We start from the raw sequence: 24,345 nt of genomic DNA, 5'->3' as shown, positions 1-24,345 counted from the left end.
TGTGAACTAATGGCTCTGGATGAAGGATTAAAGATTGCTCAACAACTTGATCTTCCTAATATCGAAATAGAGACAGACTCAACGGATGCCATATCATTGCTTAATGAAAATAACCCTAACTTTTACAATCTAATTTTTGAATGCAGATTGTTAATGCACCAGTTGAAGCACCCAATCCTGAGGCATAACTTCAGGGAAGGAAATGTGATAGCCCACCTCTTGGCGAAGGTAGCAGTGAAAAATTTCAAAGTTTCAAAATATGTTCACCATGCACGTCCACCTTGTTTTGCTGAACTTCAATTGCTAAAGGACATGTATGGCTATGGTATTAGGTCGAAGTTTGTTGCTACTACTGTTTGTGAAAAACTAGCTAAGTTTGGCAATAAAAATGTCCTAAGGGACTATGTAAGAACTTTGTAATGTTTCGGTTAGTAATATAATATTATCTTTTGCTTCAAAAAAACCACTTTTACTGTTATTGTCGAGATACAATTTACGGATAGACGGTAAAATTTCCTTAGAAAGTGATAAGTCGATTAGGGTATGGAATAATATAATGAATATTAATCATTATTCTGATTTTTTCCACTCGGAAAAAAATTGAAATTACTTTACTTCTCTTGGAAGAAAAGGTCACCGTTCAGGCTTGTTTTCTTTTTACCAAAAAGAAGAAAAAGGAATAGGAAAAGAGGAAAGAAAACATCAAAGGCTTTTGCATTGATATTTCTGTCTCTGTATAATTTTGGGGGAAAAAAAGGAAGTTTGACATGCTTTATTGAGCCAATCGGCTGAAGTGAAATACTTAATTAAAAACTTAAGTTTCCAAATCTCTTGTTTATTTATTTTCTTACTTTTTGAATTTGAGTCATTTTTCAATTTGTCCAAGTTATTTTTGCGTAGGAGTCATCCTAATTGATGTTGTGCTATAATTTCATATATTTTGAGGTTACTTACCCTATTTGCTTGTTGTTTGGATGCTAATTCATGCAATAATTGAGCTTAATAGAGTTTATTTTATGTGTAGGAATGCTTGGACATGAAGTGGAGAAATGTTGCACGAAATGGTGCCTCAAAGATACAAAATGGAGCAATAAAAGAAGACGTGCAAGACAAGAAAAAGTCACGGCCGTAGACAGTGCAAGGCTTTGTCCAGGGCAATGTCACTAGCACCTCTGACAGTGCCTCGCGGGGAAATGTTGGTGCCTTTGACAATGCTCCGCGCCGATGATGTGTATCCGAGCAACTTTTATTTTCTCCTTAATTTTGGACGTGTATACTTTAACCCTACCTTATAAATACCTCCAAAACTTAGTTTTTAAAGGGAGAGATATTATTCGAGAGGCAAAAGGGCTGCGAGACACTGGAAACAGCGAATCACACGAATTTTTTCTTCAGTTCTTCCTTAATCTATATTTGAATGCTTTCAGTCATTATCATGATTGTTAGTATGGCTACGAGTAGCTAAAATTTCTCATCTAGGGTTTTATGGAACCTTTTGAAGGATGATTTTCTATTGCATTTAATATAATTTGACCTTTGAATTTAACTACTTGTTCAACTACGTGCTTATTTCAGTTGATTGAATGGTCATCCATTGAATGTGCTTATTTCTTATGTGTTGCTTGAGAAATGATACATACTTAGGTGGTTGTTGAACAACATCACTCCCAAGGTATATGAGAGATCAATACAGCGAGTTTAAAAGCGGGATTAGAGATAACGAAGCTTTGATGTGATCATAGTGAGCGGTGAAAAAATGCGAGCTAGTGTAATTCGAGAAAATATGACTAGTACATTATTGTAGCTGCTCGATAGAGAATTACGATAAGTCGAGTGCTCATGATCAGTAGAGAATACTTAGGCGAATTATAGAAGATGTAGCTGGAAGGATTCCGACAATTGGAAAAATCATAACTCTAAGCCTCCTTAATTTTGTTTCCAACCCTTAGTTTCTTTAGTTGATTAATTTCTATTGCTTTTTGATAATCATTACTTAATTAGTTTAAGTAACTTAGAAGTTATTCGAGCTCGCCCTCTTGGTGATATTGAACAGTCATAGCGAAACCTTAGTTCTATGTGGGAGTCGACTCCGGAATCTTAGACCAGATTATATTTGCAGCGACCGTTTATCTTTTCTAGGACTAGAATTGGTCATAATTAAATTTTGTCACCGTTGTCGGGGAACTAACAGTGTAGCTGTAGCTGTAAATATTACTTGGTCTCAAATTTGAACTTTTATTTTATTTTTGATTTGAGACACACGACATCTTGAAATTATGAGGGTTTTGATGTTGGTAATTCTACTTTTGATCCTCCTTATGTATATTGTGGAGGAAATCACCCATGAAAAAATTATCAAAATATTCCCGAGAGTGAGTTATGTGCCCTAACTCAATCTTATGTGTGGAATGTGTGTGAGATGTGTTGTGGTCAAGATGGTCACTTTCATGGCTATGTTTATATTTCTTATCCTTCCCCAACCCCTTACTATGATGGTTCTACTATTTCTTGTGAAGTTAATAGGAACAAAGAACCCAGGGATGATAATCTGAAAGAGATAAAGGATATGCTAACGTGCCATATGGAACAAAGTAATGAGAAACAACTGCACATACAAAGGCAAGATGCTACTATTCGCAACCTGAAGGCAGAAGTGAGTCAATTGGTTGAAGCATATAATGCTCAACAAGACAATATTGGGGATAGTAGCCAAGAAGAGCATGAAGTAGATACTGAAATTGAGGTGCTAATGGAGGAGGCCAGATTAAAATACCAACAATCTATCTAACTAGAATTTGAGGATGTCGATGTTGAAGAAGTAATACTAGAGTCAGCCAAGGACATTGAAGATACAAATTTAGTTGACTATAGTGTGATTGGTGTTGAGAAGGTCAAAAATTTAGAAGTTCAGGTATTTGACCGTGTCGAATGTCATTCCAAACACTTTTCTATATTATGTTCGAATGGTGAAGTGAGAATTGATCCTCATGAGCATAAAAAGGAGTTAAGGGAAGAGGTAGATATATTTTGAAATATTCAAGGCCGTCTAGGCAAGGTGACACTCCTCGGTCGAGAGACAAAAGGTGCATGAGAGTTTACTTAATTTTTGGCTCACAAGAATTTGTACCACCCCAGGAGCATAATCATAAGCTTGAATCAAAACTTGGGGTTCAATTCATAAGCTCGAGGTGGAGGCAGGAAGTGGTTCACGTCATGCCACGACATTAAAATCAGGCGCTTTTTGGGAAACAACCCAACTTTACTACTTTTTTTTATTTTTAGTTTTTTTAAATTATTTTTGTAGTGTCATTTTATATTTTTTAGGAGAATGGGAAGCAAAGCTATTGGACGGATACAACAACAAGCCAGAAGGTTAGAACTAAGTGTGTGGTGCCCGCACAAAGAAAAATGCTCGGGAGAAGTCTGAGTACCCCATGAGCTGCTAGTGCTTCGGCCTTTGGCCTATCAGGAGTTTCTTTTATCCTCTTATTATTTATGTTGTACATTGGGGACAATGCATAATTTTAAGTGTGGGGTGAGGAGATTGCTGGAGTGACTTTCTATGCTATTTTAGTTGTGTTAGTTTAATTGATGGTTTTTTAAAGAAATATTTTGAACTTTTCCCAACAATGGATCTCCTAGACAAATTTCTTGAGGGATTTAAGTCTAAATAAAAAAAATACAAAAAAATAGAAAATAGAAAAATAAAAAAATATGTCATTTTATTTCCCTTAGGTAGTAATATTCCTGTACTTTTTATTCGTACACCAGGTCTTTCCACGGGATATAACTTGAACCGGATAGTAATTTTTTTAGAAGAGTACTTAGGAAATAAAGGAGAAGAAATGATGTGATTCACACCTTTTGACTTGTTTCATGGTTGCATACTTAGGTTATGACATGTGTTTCACGTTCCTTTAGCTTTAATATATGATGATGCCTTGAAAAAATGAATAGCATGTGGTATAACTTCTATGTCTTGGTTACTTTACTTGTGTTCACTTTCTGCCATATGCTTAATATATCTCTTGCCTTTGTGAATACTTGTGTGATTGAGAGTCTGAATGAAACCGTCTTTAGAGAGTCGTGTGTCATGTGTGAAGTGAGTTCTTTGCATAGTCCATATTATTGCATTTGAGTCTAGAACTTTCCCGGAATGTGAACTGAAGCGAAATCCTAGGTATTGCTCGGTTTGAAAAGTGATGTTAGGTTTTCTTTGATCTTTTCGAGTTTTGTTGCTTATCACAAATAAAATCATCCTTATATGCCCTTTTGATCCTATAAGCCTTTCTTTTGGCACTCACATTACAAGCCTATCCCCTTTTGTTGATCCTTATACCTCTTAAAGCACTTGAACTGTAAAGAGAGCGCTAGAAAGATGTAATAAGAAAACTTGGGGTAGTTGTTGAGCGGAACCAATAGAAGGAAGAAATGTGCAATTGTGCTTTAAATAAAAATCTACTAATGGCAAGGGGAAAAAAAGAAGAATAAATAAATAAATAAAGGTTTCTTATTTTTACGAGTGGATGTGATCTGAAGCAGTGTGCAAAGAAGAAGGAAAAATATTCTGGGGTGAGCTATATTATGACGATTGAAGTGGATTGAAGAAAGTTTTGCGCTAAAAATTAAATACGTGATGTGTTAAAGTGCTTAGGAGGGTTAGCCACTATATCCTAAATATATCATACCCGTTCCTTAGCCCACATTACAACCATGGTCTTAGTTGATTTAGGACTTAGCGGGCCTACATTAATAGAGGGTTTATATAATGGGCAAGCCTATGGTACCTTTTGCGTGCATGTGACTTCTTTGAGAGAGTGCGTGATTTTTCTTCATATGTGTGAGTTCTTAAAACATATTCGATCAAGTGATTTGGATGTGTGGACTGCTTACTCTTATTTTATTGTGAGGCACATGGTTTCACAAAGGATAGGTAACATTATTAGATTTTTCTGTTAGATTAAGTATTCAAGCCTCGGGTGCATTCTGACATTGAGTTAGTTTCCAAGGCTAGGATTGTTATAGCCATGTTGTTCCTATGTTTGATATTTTGAAATTGGGCATAAGTACGGGAAGTGTATTCGGACCACATATGCTAGAGCTTAATTGTTGGTTTCAACCATAGTAACATGTGTAGTATATTATGAATGTGTGGATTGTGGGGTAGTTGAAGAGGAAGTGTTTAGTTGTTGACTCGAGGGCGAGTAACATTTGAGTGTGGGGTGTTGATGTCGTGCTATAATTTCATATATTTTGACGTTACTTACCCTACTTGCTTATTTTTTGGATGCCAATTCGTGCGACAATTAAGCTTAATGGAGTATATTTTACGTGTAGGAAAACTTGGACATGAAGTGGAGAAAAATTGTACGAAATGGTACCTCAAAGCTACAAAATGGAGCAATAAAAGAAGACTTGCGAGGCAATGAAAAGTTATGGCTTTAGACAATGCAAGGGTTTATCCAGGTCACTATCATTGGTGCCTCGCGGGGAAATGTTAGCAATCTGATGGTGCCTTGCAGAGTAATATTGGTGCCTCTAACACTGCCCCGTGCCGATGATGCGTATCCGATCCACTTTTATTTCCTCCTTAATTTTGGACGTGCATACTTTAACCCTGCCTTATAAGTACCTTCAAAACATAGTTTTTAGGGGGAGAGATATTATTGGAGAGACAAAAAGGCTACGGGTCACTGGGAAGCAACTATCACACGAGTTTTCTTTTCCGTTCTTCCTTAATCTGTATTTGAATGCTTTCAGTTATTAGCACGATTGTTAGTATGGTTACGATTAGCTAAACTTTCTCATCTAGGGTTTGATGGAATCTTTTGAAGGATGATTTCTTGTTGTATTTAATATAGTATAACCTTTGATTTATCTACTTGTTCAACTTCGTGCTTATTTCAATTGATTGAATGTTCATCGATTGATTGTGCCTATTTCTTATGTGTTGCTTGAGAAAGGATACATATTTAGGTGGTTGTTGAACAACGTCACTCTCAAGGTATATACGGCGAGTTTAAAGGCGGGATTAAAGATAACGAAGCTTTGACGTGATCATAGTGAGCGGTGGAAAAGTGCGAGCTAGCATAGTTCGAGAGAATATGACTAGTACATTATTGTAGTTGCTCGAGAGAGAATTACGATATGTCGAATGCTCATGATCAGTAGAGAATACTTAGGCAAATTATAGAAAATGTAGCGGGAAGGATTCCGACTATTAGAAAAATCATAACTCTAGGACTCCTTAATTTTGTTTCCAACCCTTAGTTTCTTTAGTTGATAAATTTCTATTGTTTTATGATAATCATTAGTTAATTAGTTTAAGTAACTTAGAAGTTATTCGAGTTTTCCCTCTTGGTGATATTGAACAGTTATAGTAAAACCTTAATTCTCTGTGGGATTCGACTCCGAACTTTTAGAGTGGATTATATTTGCAGCGATCGCTTAACCATTTTAGGACTAGAGTTGGGCGTGATTACTAATCTACTTTAAGTATACAATATTTGGAGATCTCATGTCGTAAACATAATTGAGATTGAAGTATAGTTAATTAATTGATTAATAAATAGTCATCACTCATATGGGAAAATTTAATACTTTCTAAATGATATAATTAAAATAATAAAAAAATAATATACGTACTACTTTTTAACCATCAAAGAGTGCAGTGAGATATATTTTAAATTTGAGCCTTAGAAACGAAAGTATTCTTATGTAGCGTAAATATGAATTAATCAATACAAAAGATTCCAATACGAGATAGTTATTAAGAAAAACTCCTTTTAAATGTACTTTTAAAATTTCGTTTCTGTTATAAATATATTATATTATGGATGTTCATTTAGTACTCCGTTGTAAATAAGCTTCCTGAAGAAGCTTATCCATATGAGACTCCACCGTAAATATGTTTATCTATTTAGTACTATACTGGAAATAAGCTTCCTGAAGAAGCTTATCACTTCGGTACCCGGTTATGGATAAACATTACCCCCAGTATAAGTTTATCCCTACCGGGTATAATAGGCTTATATTTTCAGTACCCAGTTATGGATAAACATTACCCCCGGTAAAAGATTATCCATACCGGGTATAATAAGCTTATCCATTCAGTACTCCGTTATGGATAAATATTGCTCTCAGTAGAAGATTATCCATATCTGGTACAGCAGCAGCTTACACAGCAGCTTGTAGTAGCAGCTTACAGAGCAGCTTCCTTTCTTCTATAAATAGAAGAGATTTCAGTTCATTATGGACATCAGTTTGAGTTCGAACAATATATCAGTTTCTCTCTATACTTGTCTTTACTTTACAGTCTTTATTTTATAACACGTTATCAGCACGAAGCTCTACCATCTCGAACAAATATTTTGAAAGTATCTGAGAATATGGATAACCCTCAAATTATGTTTGGATCAAAGACAAATCATGAAGATATTTGTGTTATTGATAGTGGAACAACTCATGCCATATTCATCGATCAGAAATACTTTTCTTATTTGCATAAGGAAAAAGCAAATGTTTCAACAATTTCTGGTAATATAAGTTTGATTGAAGGTTCCGGAAGAGCCATAATATTTCTGTCTAAGGGAACAAAACTTATTATAGACAATGCATTGTTCTCCTCCAAGTCCCGAAGAAACTTGTTGAGTTTTATAGATATCCGCCGAAATGGGTATCATGTAGAGACAATAGATGAAATGAACAGGGAATATCTTTGTATTACAAAGAATATTGGCCAGAAATGCATTGTAGAAAAGTTACCAACTTTATCTTCTGGCTTATACTATTCAAAAATTAGTACAATTGAAGCACACTCTATCGTAAACCAGAAGTTTACGGATTCAAATACTTTTGTGCTTTGGCATGGCCGTTTGGGCCATCCCGGATCAATAATGATGAGACGAATTACTGAAAATTCGAGTGGGCATCCATTAAAGAACTTGAAGATTCTTACAAATGACGAATTTTCTTGTGATGCTTGTTATCAAGGAAAAATGATCACTAGACCATCACCGATGAAGGTTGGTATTGAATCCCCTGCCTTTTTGAAGCGTATACATGGGGATATATGTGGACCTATTCACCCACCAAGTGGGTTGTTTAGATATTTTATGGTCCTAATAGATGCATCTTCAAGATGGTCTCATGTGTGTCTACTATCATCTCGCAACCTGGCGTTTGCAGAGCTATTAGCCCAAATAATTCGATTAAGGGCACAATTCCCAGATTATCCTATAAAGGCCATTCGCCTTGATAATGCTGGAGAATTCTCATCTCAAGCTTTTGATGATTATTGTCTATCAGTTGGGATAAAAGTTGAACATCCTGTAGCTTATGTTCATACTCAAAATGGCCTTGCAGAGTCATTTATTAAACGCCTGCAATTGATAGCAAGACCACTACTTATGAAAACAAAATTGCCCACTACTGTTTGGGGCCATGCTATCTTGCATGCAGCATCACTTATCCGTCTCAGACCGACACATTATAATAAATATTCTCTGTCACAATTAGTTTTTGGTCATGAACCAAATATTTCCCATCTACGAATTTTCGGATGTGCTGTATATGTGCCAGTAGCACCACCACAACGTAGTAAGATGGGACCACAGAGAAGGATAGGAATATATGTTGGGTTTGAATCACCCTCTATTATTCGCTATCTTGAACCATTGACAGGAGATTTATTTACTGCTCGATTTGCAGATTGTCGGTTTGATGAAACAAATTTCCCACAATTAGGGGGAGAGAAAAAGGAAATCAAAAGAGAAATTGTGTGGAAAGTTTCATCATTATCTCACTTTGATCCCCGTACCCCTATATGTAATCAGGAGGTCCAGAAGATCATCCATTTACAGAATATAGCAAATCAAATGCCAGACGCATTTACTGATTTGAAAAGGATAACTAAGTCACATATCCCAGCAGAGAATGTGCCTATCCGAATTGATATCCCAGTAGGACCATCTACTAGCATGGGAGCTAGTGAACCTAAAGCACGCCTGAAGCGTGGTAGGCCTTTGGGTTCTAAGGATCGAAATCCTCGAAAAAGAAAATCGACAAATGATCAAAACGATACTATGAAGGGATCTCCTGAAGAGACCCAAAATCTGATTAGTTCTGAGATTCCTGAAGAAATCAATGAACTCGAAGCTCATGTGAGTGAGGAACTTTTAATAAGTTCGAACGGTGATGGGATTAATTTAAATCGATTTGAAATATTGGTGGATAATATTTTTGCATATAATGTTGCACTTAATATTATGCAATATAGTGAGGATCTTGAACCTCGATCTGTCGAAGAATGTCGACAAAGATCTGATTGGCCAAAATGGCAAGAGGCAATTCAATCGGAATTGAAGTCACTTGCTAAAAGAGAGGTCTTTGGACCAGTAGTCCAAACACCTGCTGGTATAAAACCAGTTGGTCATAAATGGGTTTTTGTGCGAAAAATGAATGATAAAAATGAAGTTGAAAGATACAAAGCTCGCCTTGTTGCACAAGGATTCTCACAACGACCTGGAGTCGATTTTGATGAAACATATTCACCTGTTATGGATGCCATAACATTTCGATATCTCATCGGTTTAGCACTACATGAAAAGCTTGAAATACATCTAATGGATGTAGTTACAGCTTATCTGTACGGTTCACTTGATAATGAAATTTATATGAAAATTCCTGAAGGATTTAAAATGCCTGAAGCAAAATCTCAGGAAATGTATTCAATCAGATTACAAAGATCTTTGTACGGTTTAAAGCAATCTGGGCGCATATGGTATAATCGCCTTAGTGAATATTTGCTGAAAGAAAGTTACATAAATGATGTTATTTATCCATGTATTTTTATAAAGAAAATGGCATCAGAATTTGTTATACTTGCTGTTTATGTTGATGACATAAATCTTGTTGGAACTCCAGAAGAGCTCCAAAAGGTAATTGAATATCTTAAGAAAGAATTTGAGATGAAAGATCTTGGAAAGACAAAACTTTGTCTTGGTCTGCAAATTGAATATTTAGCAGACGGGATCTTTATCCATCAATCTGCCTATACAGAAAGGGTCTTAAAACGCTTTTACATGGACAAAGCGCACCCATTGAGTACACCAATGGTTGTTCGATCACTTGAAGTGAATAAGGATTTGTTCCGACCTCCAGAAGAGGACGAGGAACTCCTTGGTCCCGAAGTACCCTATCTTAGTGCAATTGGTGCACTAATGTATCTTGCTAATGCTACAAGGCCTGACATAGCATTTTCTGTTAATTTACTAGCAAGATATAGTTCTTCTCCTACACGGAGACATTGGAACGGGATTAAGCATATATTGCGATATTTAAAGGGAACTCTTGATATGAGTTTGTTTTATGCTAACAAAGATAGTGCAGACCTTGTTGGTTATGCAGATGCAGGTTATTTATCTGATCCCCATAAAGCTCGATCTCAAACCGGCTACGTATTTACATATGGAGGTACTATCATATCATGGCGCTCTACAAAGCAATCTATTGTTGCTACTTCTTCAAATCACGCTGAGATAATAGTTATTCATGAAGCAAGTAGGGAATGCGTATGGTTGAGATCAATAATTCATTTTATTCGAGAAAAATATGGTTTGGAATGTGAGAAAAGACCCACAAATTTATACGAAGACAATGCTGCATGCATAGCCCAATTGAAGGGAGGATTTATAAAAGGAGATAGAACGAAGCACATTTCACCAAAATTATTCTACACACACGATCTTCAGAAAAATGGTGACATTGATGTGCAACAAATCCGTTCAAGTGATAATCCAGCAGATTTATTCACTAAATCTTTGCCAACTTCAACTTTTGAGAAGATGGTATACAAGATTGGAATGCGGAGACTCAAATATTTGAAACAAGGTTTTCATCAGGGGAGTAAAATACGCGATGCACTCTTTTTCCCTTACTAAGGTTTTTTCCCATGGGGTTTTCCTTATAAGGTTTTTAATGAGGCACCTAACAATGCGTATTACTAAATATGTGTACTCTTTTTCCTTCACTAGAATTTTTTTCCCACGTGGTTTTTCCTAGTGAGGTTTTAATGAGACACATGATCTTTTAATGAACATCCAAGGGAGAGTGTTATAAATATATTATATTATGGATGTTCATTTAGTACTCCGTTGTAAATAAGCTTCCTGAAGAAGCTTATCCATATGGGACTCCACCGTAAATATGTTTATCTATTTAGTACTATATTGGAAATAAGCTTCCTGAAGAAGCTTATCACTTCGGTACCCGGTTATGGATAAACATTACCCCCAGTATAAGTTTATCCATACCGGGTATAATAGGCTTATCTTTTCAGTACCCAGTTATGGATAAACATTACCCCCGGTAAAAGATTATCCATACCGGGTATAATAAGCTTATCCATTCAGTACTCCGTTATGGATAAATATTGCTCTCAGTAGAAGATTATCCATATCTGGTACAACAGCAGCTTACACAGCAGCTTGTAGCAGCTTACACAGCAGCTTGTAGTAGCAGCTTACACTGCAGCTTGTAGTAGCAGCTTACACAGCAGCTTGTAGTAGCAGCTTACACAGCAGTTTGTAGTAGCATCTTACAGAGCAACTTCCTTTCTTCTATAAATAGAAGAGATTTCAGTTCATTATGAACATCAGTTTGAGTTCGAATAATATATCAATTTCTCTTTATACTTGTCTTTACTTTACAGTCTTTATTTTATAACAGTTTGTTCCTAATGGTGCGAGGAATTATGGAAGACTAGTATGATGAAGTGCGCTATAGTTGGGCCTACCTAACAACACATTTTAGAACTACATAATGAGCCCACGTGTTGCTTGCCAATCGTTGACTACAGTCCACGTTGACATTAAATCTCTCTTTTCCTTTTTTTCTTTTTCTTTTAAAAATTAGGTCATTAACTCCCCAAAATATCGTCCTTATCGCTTTATCCAAGGGGATGGATTTAATCCAATTTCCTATTCGACCCCTCATTCATCCCACACTTAATGTGGACAAATTGCACCGATAACCACATAGTAAAATAGAGATAAAGACTGGTTCAAGTTTAACTAAATTGGGTTAAAAAGTAGAAAACAAGTTAGGCTAATATCAAAGTAATTGGCTACTCCAAACTAGGTTAGCTAATGTGACACGAAGCAGATTCGTCTTGTGGACGTGTTCAAATATATACTTGGTTCATTCAATTTGCAAATCAATTTTGGTAAGAGCCGTGCTTTGACCCAACCCCAGCGACATTACAAAAATTTCAAATTAAAAAATTATATTTATTTGAGCAATTTTGCAATGAGGATGTTTCCTGGTATGTTCGTGGAAATATATATAATTATCTTATGACATGCATGACATTCATTCAAAAACCTTTTTTTTTCTTATAAAAAAAAAAGGTGGTCGTCGTAAGTTATCTTCCCACCAGAACTGGATTAGATTAGTCTACCAACTTCAGTAAGCGCGCAATAGAAATAGGGTTATTGCATTGAAGAAGATAATTAGGATTTTAATGAAGTTAATAATAGTACAATGTTCTAAATATCTGCAGCAATTTTTGTATATATTTCATCTTATTGCATGGAAAAATATCTTTCTTAAAAAAATTCTGCACGACTGTGCCATGTAATTTCGATAAAAGGCAGACAGTATCGTACAAATTCATTTAGGAAGATAAACATTTAAGATTAATTAGATGACCTTTATTTTAAAAAAAAAAACAATGCATTTCTCAGTTTACAAATGCATGTATGTGGAGGAATGTGAAAAAGCATGAACACGGAAGAGCTTATATAGATTTATTTTCCAAATTATAAGGATTATTATTAATCAGTTACCCTACAGTATCTTATTATATGTAAACACAAATATTAGTGTCCCATTTATATGTTAAAAGGTATTGATTGGTATCAACTATCAAGTGATGAAGTATGCTTCTGAAATACGAAGAAACTTAATATTGCTTTGATAAAAGAAGTCTTTATTTTGATAAATTATATATCATGAATAGAAATTACATGGGAAGAAATTTTAATTAGACTTCAAGCTGAATGAGATTTGCATCTATACCCGCTTTTTGGGTTACGTTTTAACTTATATTCGCTTTGAAAAAAAAATTGCAAGCATACCCACTTTTCGCGTAAACTTCAAGCATACGGGTCTGAAGTAGCAAAGACAACCACGCAAACTTCAGCATTCTAATAGACGGGCCTGAAGCTGTTTGTAATTACTTAACTTAAGCATTCTACTAGCTGAAGTTTTGTTCTCTATTTGCTGACCTTCAGCATGTTTTAACTAAAGTTTTGCCCTACATTCAATAGTTTTATCGTAAAGCTTTTTCAAAAACTTCAGCAGAAGATGCTGAAGTTATTTAGTTCATTTGTAAAAATTTTAGCACTAAATAAGCTGAAGTGTTGTCCTGAATTCATTAGTTTTGTCATAAAGCTTTTTCAAAAACTTCAGCAGAAGATGCTAAAGTTATTTAGTTCATTTGTAAAAAGTTCAGCACTAAATAAACTGAAGTTTTTGTCCTACAGTCGTACTAGCTGAAGTTTCAAAGTTTCAGCATAATAGTTCAACTTTCAAAGCTTAGTGTAAGAATTGCATCAATAAAGCGCAATCAGCTTGCTGTTTGATAATTCATTCCTGGATCAATCTGAATTCATTGCAAATATAATAAATACAGACAATGAATTATAAATAGATGAAGAAAAGATCTAAAATGTTGTTTCAACAAAAATGGCAGTCACTATGAGCAAATCAGTAGTAAAATATACTACAAATTACAAAAAATAAAGAGTAGAATAAAGAATAGAAAAGAAAGGATGAAGAAAGGAGCGCACAAGTAGCAGGAAGAAGGAGGTGTCTGAAGTTGTAAAAATTAGGGTATAGATTAAATAATTTTAAAAATATAAATATAGGTTAAATGGAGGCAATCAAATAGGGTGCCCCGTGCAATTTTTACAAAATGAATAACCTAAGAGGCCATCATTTGGTGAAGGGAAAATCTTATCTTTTCCAAAAATTGTACCAAAAAGAGGTGAGTTTTTTGTTGTCATACCAAGCTTATCATAAAATCGTATAAAATTCCAAAACAAAAAGACGCCTTTAATCCTTGAAATGATAGATTTTCTAGTCAATATTTAGTGTGAGATTCAAGTCACTAATGCCAAACACAAGTAGAGGAACAAATCCAAATTCCAAAGATGTATAAACGTGAAGAAATATTCTTATCAACGTCTGCATCGTTAATATATCTTCTAACAATTGAAGTAGATCTCCTTTATTTAGTTTTGTCTTTTTCCTGATAAATATAAACGTGGAAAATTATGAAATACTTCGATGACTTCTGTGTGTGTTTGATGAAGTGAAGATGCAAACTCCAAATGGAAGAGTCGAGCATCTCAATATCTTCCCTATAAATACTTAAGTCGTACGTATTAACCACCAAAGGATGTGGTGCAGTGGATGAGGCTGCTCTTTCCTTAACTAGAGGTCCCGAGTTTGAACCCTGAATATAAAAAAAGTTCTTTGATAGGGAGCGTTTCCTCTCGACTGGGGGCCTACGCAATGCGAATCTGGATATAGATGGGTTCCAATACGGATATCGGATACCGGGTGGGAAACCAAAAAAAATCGTACGTATTATGATTATCTTCAATTACAGTATTTGATTTGACCGGAGATAATTATCCTTTGCTCTTACCAACAAAACGATATATAATTTTTAATTATATTTGTAAAACTATATGGATAAATAAATAATAATGACCCGGCCATTTTTCAAGAACCAAATTGGACACAAAGCTAAAGGCCAAAGCAAATTATTTATGCTAATTACCAACGAAAAATTAATTGAAGCAGGTCCAAAATCCCGTAAATGTCGGTGACTTTTCTATTTTTCCGTATCAAATTTTGTGTGCGGACGTAAATTAAAAATAAGGAACTATATGTACGTTTATAAGTAGTTTATTACAAAAATTAGATAATTTATAAAATATTATTAAATATTAATCAAATATTACCAATATCAGCCAATTAGATATTTGTAGCAAAAAAGGGTTAAAAATTTGCTCTTTTTTTGAGTGAGTGTTATTAGAATAGATTGGGTACATCTGAAGGAGCATGCAATTTCAGGATGATTTCGTGGAGTTTTTGAGGTGGTTTGAATTGAAAATTTGTTAAGAGTGGCATAGCCATTGAAGGAATAGAGAGAATAGAGAAAGGAAGAAGAAAGTAATAGAGCACAGTTTGGAAAATATCGAATCTATTTTTGCCTGCATTGTATATATATATACACACACACACACATCACTTAATCACTAACTACCTACCAATATATTAGTTGTTGATAGCTGTACATTTAGCCCACTAACTAACTTCTAACCTCCTAACTAACCTCTACACTATGCATTCTTCTCAACACTCCCTCTCAAGCTGAGGGATGGAAGAAGTTCTTCATTCCCAGCTTGCTAATCAAATACTCATGTTGTGGTTTGCATAGACTCTTGGTAAGCAAGTCAGCAGGTTGTTCCTTAGTCCCAATATGTTGAGTCTGAATTTGACCACTCTGAATTTTCTCCCTTACAAAATGACAATCAATGTCAAAATGTTTTGTCCTTTCATGAAATATGGGATGTGCAGCAATCTGTATAGCAACTTTGCTATCACAGAACAACTGCACAAGATTGTTCATTGCAACTCCTAGCTCTCCAAACAAACCAACTAGCCAAGTGACTTCAGCAACATCAGCTGTCATGCTCCTGAATTCTTTTTCAGCAGAGCTCCTAGAAACTGTGCTTTGCTTCTTCGACTTCCAAGAGATTAATGCTTCACCAAACTTAACTATATAACCAGTAATAGACTTCCTTGTTTCCACACATGAACCCAGTGTGAATCACAGTAAGCAACTAGTTCCTTGTTACCTTTTACTGGCATAAACAGTCTCAATCCTGTAGTTCCCTTGACTTCCATATGTGACTGCTTAGGAGCATGCATGTGTTGGCTCAGTACTTGAATAACAAAGGCAATGACTGTCCTTGTCATTGTCAAGTACAGCAGTCTGCCCACTAGTCTTTGATAGCTTCATGGGTCCTCAAGTTGTCCATCTATAAAGGTTTCCCCTTTGTTCATGAATTCATAAATGCTACTGAGGTAAGTTTATGATTGAACTCAAGGGGTGTAGCAACATGCTTTCCACCAGCCAATCCTAGCTCAGACACTAACTCAAGCGCATATTACCTTTGATTCATAAGAATTCCTTCTTTAGATCTAGAGAACTCAATTCCTAGAAAGAATTTTAATTCTCTCACGTCCTTCATTTTGAACTTAGCTTGCAAGTCTGTCCTCACTTGATGAATAAGCTCCACATTGTTCCCAGTAAGCAATAGGTCATACCAGGATTACTATCAGATCACCACCTACCCTTTGTATGAAAAGAGAATAATCATAATGAGACTGAACAAATCCCATATACTTGAGAGCAGAAGTCAGCTTCAAGTTCCATTATCTAGGAGCCAACTTAAGTCCATACAAGGACTTGTGCAATCTACATACTTTCTTATGACACTTCCCCTGGCCGGCAAAGCCATCTGGGATCTGCATATAGACCTCCTCAAGAAGGTATCCTTGAAGAAACGCATTGTGCACATCTATTTAAAAAATAAACAAACCAGATGTTGCAGCCAAAGCCACCACAGATCTCACTCTCACCATCTTGACCACAGGAAAGAAAGTCACTTTGTAATCTAGTCATGCAAGCTGACTATACCCCTTAGCAACCAGCCGAGCCTTATACCTTTCCACCTCCACAGTGGACTTATATTTGACTTTGAACACCCACTTGCAGCCAATAAGAGTCTTGCCAGGATGCAGGTCAACAATGGACCAGGTCTGATTTTCCTCAAGAGCAACAATCTCAGCCTACATGGCTTCTATCCACTTAGGATCAGTATTGGCCTCAGCATAGAAAGTAGGCTCAGACACAGCTGAGTATGCAGCAATACAAGCCTGATAGGCAGGAGACAACTTGTCATAACAAACATACTGGAAATGGAATAATTGCAGACTGCTCCTTTGGATGGTACAACATAGTCTTTTAACCATATATGAGGAACAAAGTTCCTAGATGATTTCCTAATAGGAGGTGGAGCAGCAATAGGAGAAGGACTGGATAGTGGAGGAAGATCAGAAGTTAGCTGAGTAGAATCAACTTATTGACTAGAAACAGAAGAATGAGACTCAGTTATAGGAGTTCTAGGAGAAGGAATTTACTAAAGAGAAGAACAATCAGCTTCTAAAAGATCTAAAATGGGAAATAAAGGAGAAGAATCAGATATGTCATGCTTAAAGGAAAGACATCCTCTTTGAAGACAGTGTCCCTGCTCACAAAGAATAGTTTTGAGTGAAGACCATATAAAATGTATCCCTTTTGCATAGAAGAGTAGCCAAGATGAACAACAGGAATGGCTCACTAACTAACTTCTAACTTCCTAACTAACCTCTACACTATGCATTCTTCTCAACAAAATTCGAAGTAGAAGATGATCATGAAAAAAAATGATATGTGTATCACATATGTATCATATTTGTATCAAATGTGTATTATATGTATATCCATGTATACATGTGTGTGAGATATATGTGTCATAGAAGAATTTTTTAAACTCGATATTAACTACGAATTGTGATACCAAATCAATCCAAATCACCTCCAATCTTCCTCAAATTTTTGTGTATTGACTCATTTATATGTTTTCATTGAATTTAACCCATTGAAAAAAAAAATCCTTTTTACTTAGATTTTTTAAATCTTATATATATGTATCATCTTATTTGCTATCTCATCCATGAAATTTTCTTTCCGTTTTGCATCTAATGTTGCCGATCACGCTTAAAAATATTGAAGATGATCTTTGCGTGTGATTTTTGAAGAGAAAGAACCTTATTTATTTAGGTTTTTAATTTTTATATGTGCTTGTCTAATTTTGATAAATTTATAATTAATGCCCGGGTAATTTGAGGCTTATGTGAGGCATTTATATAAGATTCCCTAAAAAAAACTACTCCGTTGTATATTAATTTCAAAGAGTTATAAAACAAATTCAATGAACCTAAGTTGGTTGGCTAAGAGGCACCAAGAAATTGAAATAAAAATGAAAAGATAAGAACTCAAGTAAAAGATGAACTCCAAACCGACAATTTTTTAGGACCTCCAAAGGACGAACGAGATGCATATAACTTCACCATTATCAGTCAAACTGTGTGAACATAACATGTTTTTCTTTTTGGGCAACGGCAAGTATCAAAACCTTTTATTTTTTTATTCTACATTTCCTTATTATTTTAAATATATTTTAAAAAAAAGTATTTTATGCATGTCCTCGCTGAAAAAAGAAAAGACAAAGTAGCAGTGGGGAGTGAATCGAGTGATCAGCATTAAATTTCGTGTACATCTATAAGGAGAAAGTAGCTCTAAGATTAGATACCAACTGTTGCATTGACGGCTGTGTCATCAAGTTTAAATTTTCCTCCTGCTTATATATATAGCCCTCGTTTCTGCCTTGTCAGTTTGAAAGTGAAATATTTGTCGGAGAATTTTGTCTGGGGAAAAAAATTGTACCTATACAATATGTGCTCAAAATCTTCAGAAATAGCTGCTGATGATTCAGTCACACATCAACAAGGAATTAACAATCAATTCAGAAAGATTTTCTGAGCTTTGAAAAAGTGTTCGACGAAATTATATTAGAGTTCGACTTCGCCATATATAGCTCAAAGTCGGTGATTTTGGATTCATTAGAAAAAGGCTTGTTTCAAAAGAAAAAGGTGAAAAGGCCAAAAGGGTGTTGATATTTCATAGAAAATCAACTGGGGTAGAGATAATAATTTGTTTTTTCAGAATTTTTCTAGTTTAAAAATTGGGTACAAATCAGTACATGTGCTTGTTAATAAAGGTGGCGAATCCAGGAGAATCCGGCGAGCATGACAGAATTCCATCAACGGGAGGTGATTCAGAAAGTACAACAACAACTACTACTACCACAGAAGGAGGAATTCCGCAGCCATATGAACAATCATTTGAAGAAATGTTGCGACAACAAATACAACAAGAAACAGAGTATTTGATGTCTTCATCTGCAACTCCGATGTTTTCAGGGTATAGTCAGACAAGGGAGATGTCAGCAATGGTAACGGCGTTAACGCATGTTGTGTCGGGAAGGAGACAAGGAGAGTTGACTTACCGGCCGGAAATTACGACATCGTTTGGTGGTGGTTCGCCGTCATCTTCGAGTTCAGGGTCATGGGCTGGACAGAAGAGAAGACGTGATCAAGAAGAAAGTGTTGCTGCAGAGCAAGTTCAAAGGGTTTATGGAGGTTTTGGTGAATTTAGAAGTGGAGAATCATCTTCCTCTGTTAAACCTGGTGTGTATTAAATATTCTTTCCTTTATTATTTCGGAGTTCATTCTTTTCCTTATTTTTCCCTTCTCAAAATTCACACTTTTAAAATACTAGCAGTAGTTTTTTGTTTTTGTAGAGTAATTCAATTTATGTTCTTAATTTAGTTCTTTTTTATTATTGCTTCCTCTCTGTTTTTCTTTCCCCTTCCTCTGGTTTTCTTAATTTAGTTATTTTCTATTATTGCCCGTTCTTGAAAGTTGTGAACAGGGGATTACTACTAATGTTTAATTAATTCTGTATTTCAGATTTTCATTTTAATTGCTCTGTACTACTCAATTAATGCAATATCATATACTAATTATTTCTCCCAGAAGAAGCCTCAAGCATGGTAGCACCACCAACCACCACAACCGCGGCGGCGCAACCAACACCACAATCAGCGGAAGGGGGAGCTGAAGAAACAGGGGAAAGGAGGAAGAGATACAGAGGAGTAAGACAAAGGCCATGGGGAAAATGGGCAGCTGAAATAAGAGATCCACACAAAGCAGCTAGAGTTTGGTTAGGCACATTTGATACAGCTGAAGCTGCCGCTAGAGCTTATGATGAAGCTGCTCTTCGATTCAGAGGAAACAGAGCTAAGCTCAATTTCCCCGAAAATGTCCGCTTATTACCACAACAACAACAACAATATCAACCCACAACAAGATCAGCCATTTCCAGCTCCTCAGCAGCTTCACAATTCCCATTAATGGCTGCAGCAACAACTCCATCACCATTTTTTCAAACATATCAACCTCAGCAGCAGCAGCAGCAGCCGCCTTTTCAGAGTTCAGAAATGGTTAGAGATTATTGGGAATACTCACAATTATTGCAAAATCCTGGTGATTTTCATGCACAACAATCTTCGTCGTCCTTGTTAGAGCAAATGTTGTTTGCTTCTTCATCAATGGGTCTTTTGCATTCACACACATTCCCTTCTTATTCTTCATCTTCCTCATTAGCTACTTCCTCTTCAGCTTCTTCCCCTGCTTATCCCCTGTTTTACTCTGCTCAACAATCACGTTTCTTTCAGCCACCACAAACTAGTCATCAAAATCAAACTAGTAGCAGCACCTCCAGTTTTCCTGCACCTTTTTGGACTAGTTCAACCCACTACCCACCTTCTTCTAGCTAATTTTCATACTTCCATCCTTTTTCCTTTTTTTTTTATATTTTATTTTTACATTTTTTTTTAAAAGTTAATGGGTATCCAGTTTTTTTTTTTGTTTTTTCTTTTCTTTGGATTTTAGTTTTTGATTTTCTTGTGTTTTGTAGTTAGCAGGTAGGGAGATAGGACATAGGCAAGGACTAATACTGGCACTTTTATTGTTGTCCTTATTTGAAGGATAGATGGTTTTATACCAAGTACAGTACAAGAAGAATAGTACAAGAAAGAAGCATATCTAGGTTTTTATATTACCCCCACAAATTTAAATGTTGTTGTCATTTTTGATGATTTACCAAAGAAACTTGCAGATACCATCCAACTTGTCAAGTTTGTTTGTTTTCTTCTTTCTGTTTTGCAAGTTACCATCACATTCAAATCACTATACAATTCTAATAGTGTTGATGATCTTTGGCTCATTTGTGCCTTCAATTTCTTTTTGTTCCGTTACTTGGACCAATGCCTTTTATCTTTTAGTGAATCCATTTATTGTGTTATCAAAGATCCAAAATGGTCAATTTTCGTTTTCTTTTTATTGTCAAACTGTAGGTTAGGTTAGGGGCGCCAAACATGCGGGTCGGGTCGGGTCGGATATGAGTGAGTTGAAGACAAGTAATATAAAAATAGATAAATTATCTGATCCGACATATATTTAATACAGATAAAAAATAATTAACCAGATATAAATATTCATATTATCCATGACTTCTTGAATATGTTCACCTTTAAGAAAATTTTTATTCTTCGAAATTTGAGAAACTTCTAATTTTGTAAATTGGGACTTTATAAATGTAAAATGTTAAATCTATTAGTTATTTATTTTTTAAGTGATTAATATAATTTTATTTAAATTTGATTCGCTTTAAGAAAATTATTTATTTTCAAATGAATAATATGAATGAATAATTTTTTTTTAAATTATTTTGTCGCCACTAAGTTAGGTTAAATTAATAGAGTAGTATGTTAGTCTTAGTCTAAAAATAATTTTAAGAGTTTATCCATATTTGGTGGACGAAGGGTGTCGAAAGTGTTAGGTACTGAATTTGATTTGATAAGACTGTGACAACGTAAACATCCCTTGGGTTGTGGTTATCCCTTGATGTTTAAATATGGAATACCTCGTTAACAAAGCGTAAAAGAATGATATTCTTGTGTCACCATTCTCATCTCAATCTCTATTACTTATATCATTCTTTTTGTATCTTTTTGGGTTTTGGATGATCTAATCACATGATAAGCTTATTACGCCTGCGTAAATTGCTAGTCATGTCTTAACATGACATCTTGTCACGCAGTCATTGGCTAAGAACTCAGTGATGGTATTCAAAGGTTTCTTTTTAATACACGCATAATTACTTTTTTTTTGTTCAACTCTATTTTCGATGGCTGAACTATGTGTCAACTTTATTGCTCTATATTTCCGACGACTTATGATTTCTAAATTCTAGAAGGACAATTTTAAGTGCTAGTACAAATTTTAAATTTAATGTGTATATATTTAATAAAAAGTTTAATGTATATATCTTATTTAAGCAAAAATTATTGGACTTCTGCCTTCGCCTCAGTGTTAATATATTCCACATGAATATTAGGGGTGCTTATGAGGCAGCTCAGGCAGATATTTACGCTTAACGATTTGGATTACCGGTTATTTGTTTATAAATATAATAATTCACTAATCAACCAATAATACACCAGACGGATTGGTATTGAATTAGTGATTATCGGACGGTTATCAGATGAATTATCGGCTAAATCAAATAGATAATTTAAAAAAAATGTAAAGAACTAGAGATAAGGGAAAATTTAGGTCCATATTTATTTATACAATATTTTCTAATACATGCGACATGCAATATCCGGTACAAAGGAGAGTAAATAAGTATGTGGTATGGATAAAAAAAAATTTGACAACTCATTTGAAAGAAAAAATATTTTACGAGAAAAACAAGTTAGTTAACTAATGCACAAATAAATCTCCTCCTTATCTTATAGAAAAATACACGTGACATGCAATTTATGTCTGACCAAATTCATGTTTGAACTTTGAAGAACTGACTCATGAGGGAGACGACTGTTGCCGGTGTTGAATTGAAAATTTAGGATTTCAAGTAGTACTTTATAAACATAGGGGTAAAAGGCAAATATAATAATTCTTAGCGGGTTAACGGTTGATAAGATAAGAAAATTGAGTAATCCACAAGAAAACAGGTAATTATAAAATTTCAATCCATTCACCAACTTTTACCCGATAACCCGATACCAATAAGCTAATAAGATAATTTTGCGGTTCGGTTAATGGTTAGGATTCGATTTTGAACAGCCTTAATGAGTATTCTATATTTACCTACATTTAAAATAGGCCATTTGGCTTTGTTTGCCCTTTAAAACGGATAACAATTGAATTTATACGCGATTTTAAGGATATGTGGGTTAATTCAATACAAGTGATTAATAACGTTAGATTAAGCAAATAAAAGACGTAACAAATGACCAAACCAATGATAATAATGAATCCTAGCTCGGTTAAAGGCTTAATGAGGGACGTGCCTTCAGTTCCGAGCTTGCACTTGTGAAGAACTTATGAACAAGAACAAGAACTTTCAATAGCTTTTAGAAACAGAAGTATATTTCCTTGATATGCATATTACAGTGTCCCTAATATATAATAATCTTTCCCTTTATATAGTAGGCGAGTTTTACCCTAAGTACAATTCTAAGAAAGGTAAAAATCTTCCTCTTCGCTGATCATTAATTTTCTGCTGATAGGGGTCGAGTATCACGACCCAAACCGAAGGGCCGCGATGGGAACCCGGTGCTTTACTCAACCGAGTACCAACGTAACATATCTTTCTTATCATATTATCATGAGTAAATGAGCCAGAAAACCCGTCATGAGATAACAAGAATAAAACATAAGGGAATACTCAACATATGAAGACCCAATATGATATACAAACTTATATATGTGACATACGGGCCTATAAGGCCGACATGACCATTAGTAAACTCGAAACATAGGCCGACAAGGCCATACAAGTATCCATACACCTGACATCTGTCTACAAGTCTCTAAGAGTACATAATATCATAAAGGTCGGGACAGGGCCCCGCCATACCAATCAATACATATCCAAAGCATACTGACCAAATAGGCAACTCCGGAGCAAGTGGAGTGCACCAACACCTTCACTGAGCTGATAGCCTACTAGAGGATTGTCAACCTATCAATTGAGACCTGCGGGCATGAAATGAAGCATCCCCAGACAAAAGGGACGTCATTACAAATAAAGTACCGAGTATGTTAGGCAAGAAAGCATAAACAAGAACAGTAATGTAAAGAGAGAGATAGAAGAGATACAACCTATAACATCAGAGTGCCTCTGGGGGTTACTGATATGAAATGCATAATACATATATATACATAAACTTTTAAAAACATTCGCCTCTGTGGGCATCATCATCATCATATCATACCCGGCCTCAAAGAGGACTCGGTAAAAACGTACCCGGCCATCATAAGGCTCGGTAGAATCGTACCCGGCTACGTGGAGCTCGGTAAACCCAACTGATCTGTGGTTGCACAATAGGTGCCATACCCGGCCGACTATAGCGTGGCTCGGTAGAGTAAAATAGATACAAATATATAATGCATGCTCGACTCATGGAATCATGTTCTAACCCTTTCGGAGTGATGTAAGGTCATTCCACCTTCGATTAACATTATGGACAT

At 35.4% G+C, this 24,345-nt stretch overlaps 1 protein-coding gene across 2 annotated transcripts; it reads left to right on the top strand.

Moving 5' to 3' along the window:
* Positions 1–18,529: 18,529 nt before the first annotated feature.
* On the top strand, positions 18,530–21,002 carry LOC107803794 (uncharacterized). Of its 2 annotated transcripts, none has more exons than XM_016627582.2 (2): positions 18,530–19,431; positions 19,783–21,002. In XM_016627582.2, exons 1-2 carry the CDS (start codon positions 18,945–18,947, stop codon positions 20,580–20,582), a joined length of 1,287 nt encoding a protein of 428 aa, XP_016483068.1. In that variant the 5' UTR covers positions 18,530–18,944; the 3' UTR covers positions 20,583–21,002. The 2 variants fall into 2 exon arrangements, with proteins under 2 accessions (XP_016483068.1, XP_016483059.1); XM_016627573.2 differs by having other exon boundaries at positions 18,555–19,431; positions 19,780–21,002.
* The last annotated feature ends 3,343 nt before the right edge of the window (positions 21,003–24,345 follow it).

Source organism: Nicotiana tabacum, chromosome 16 (genome assembly GCF_000715075.1).
Source record: "Nicotiana tabacum cultivar K326 chromosome 16, ASM71507v2, whole genome shotgun sequence".
Taxonomy (NCBI): domain Eukaryota; kingdom Viridiplantae; phylum Streptophyta; class Magnoliopsida; order Solanales; family Solanaceae; genus Nicotiana; species Nicotiana tabacum.
This window is presented reverse-complemented; position numbering and strand designations above follow the sequence as displayed.

Excerpts from the sequence above, each read along its gene's own strand:
- LOC107803794 (XM_016627573.2), top strand. The coding sequence starts at position 18,945 with ATGTGCTTGTTAATAAAGGTGGCGAATCCAGGAGAATCCGGCGAGCAT. Across the intron at positions 19,432-19,779 it reads ATCTTCCTCTGTTAAACCTG|AAGAAGCCTCAAGCATGGTA; the intron begins GTGTGTATTAAA and ends TATTTCTCCCAG.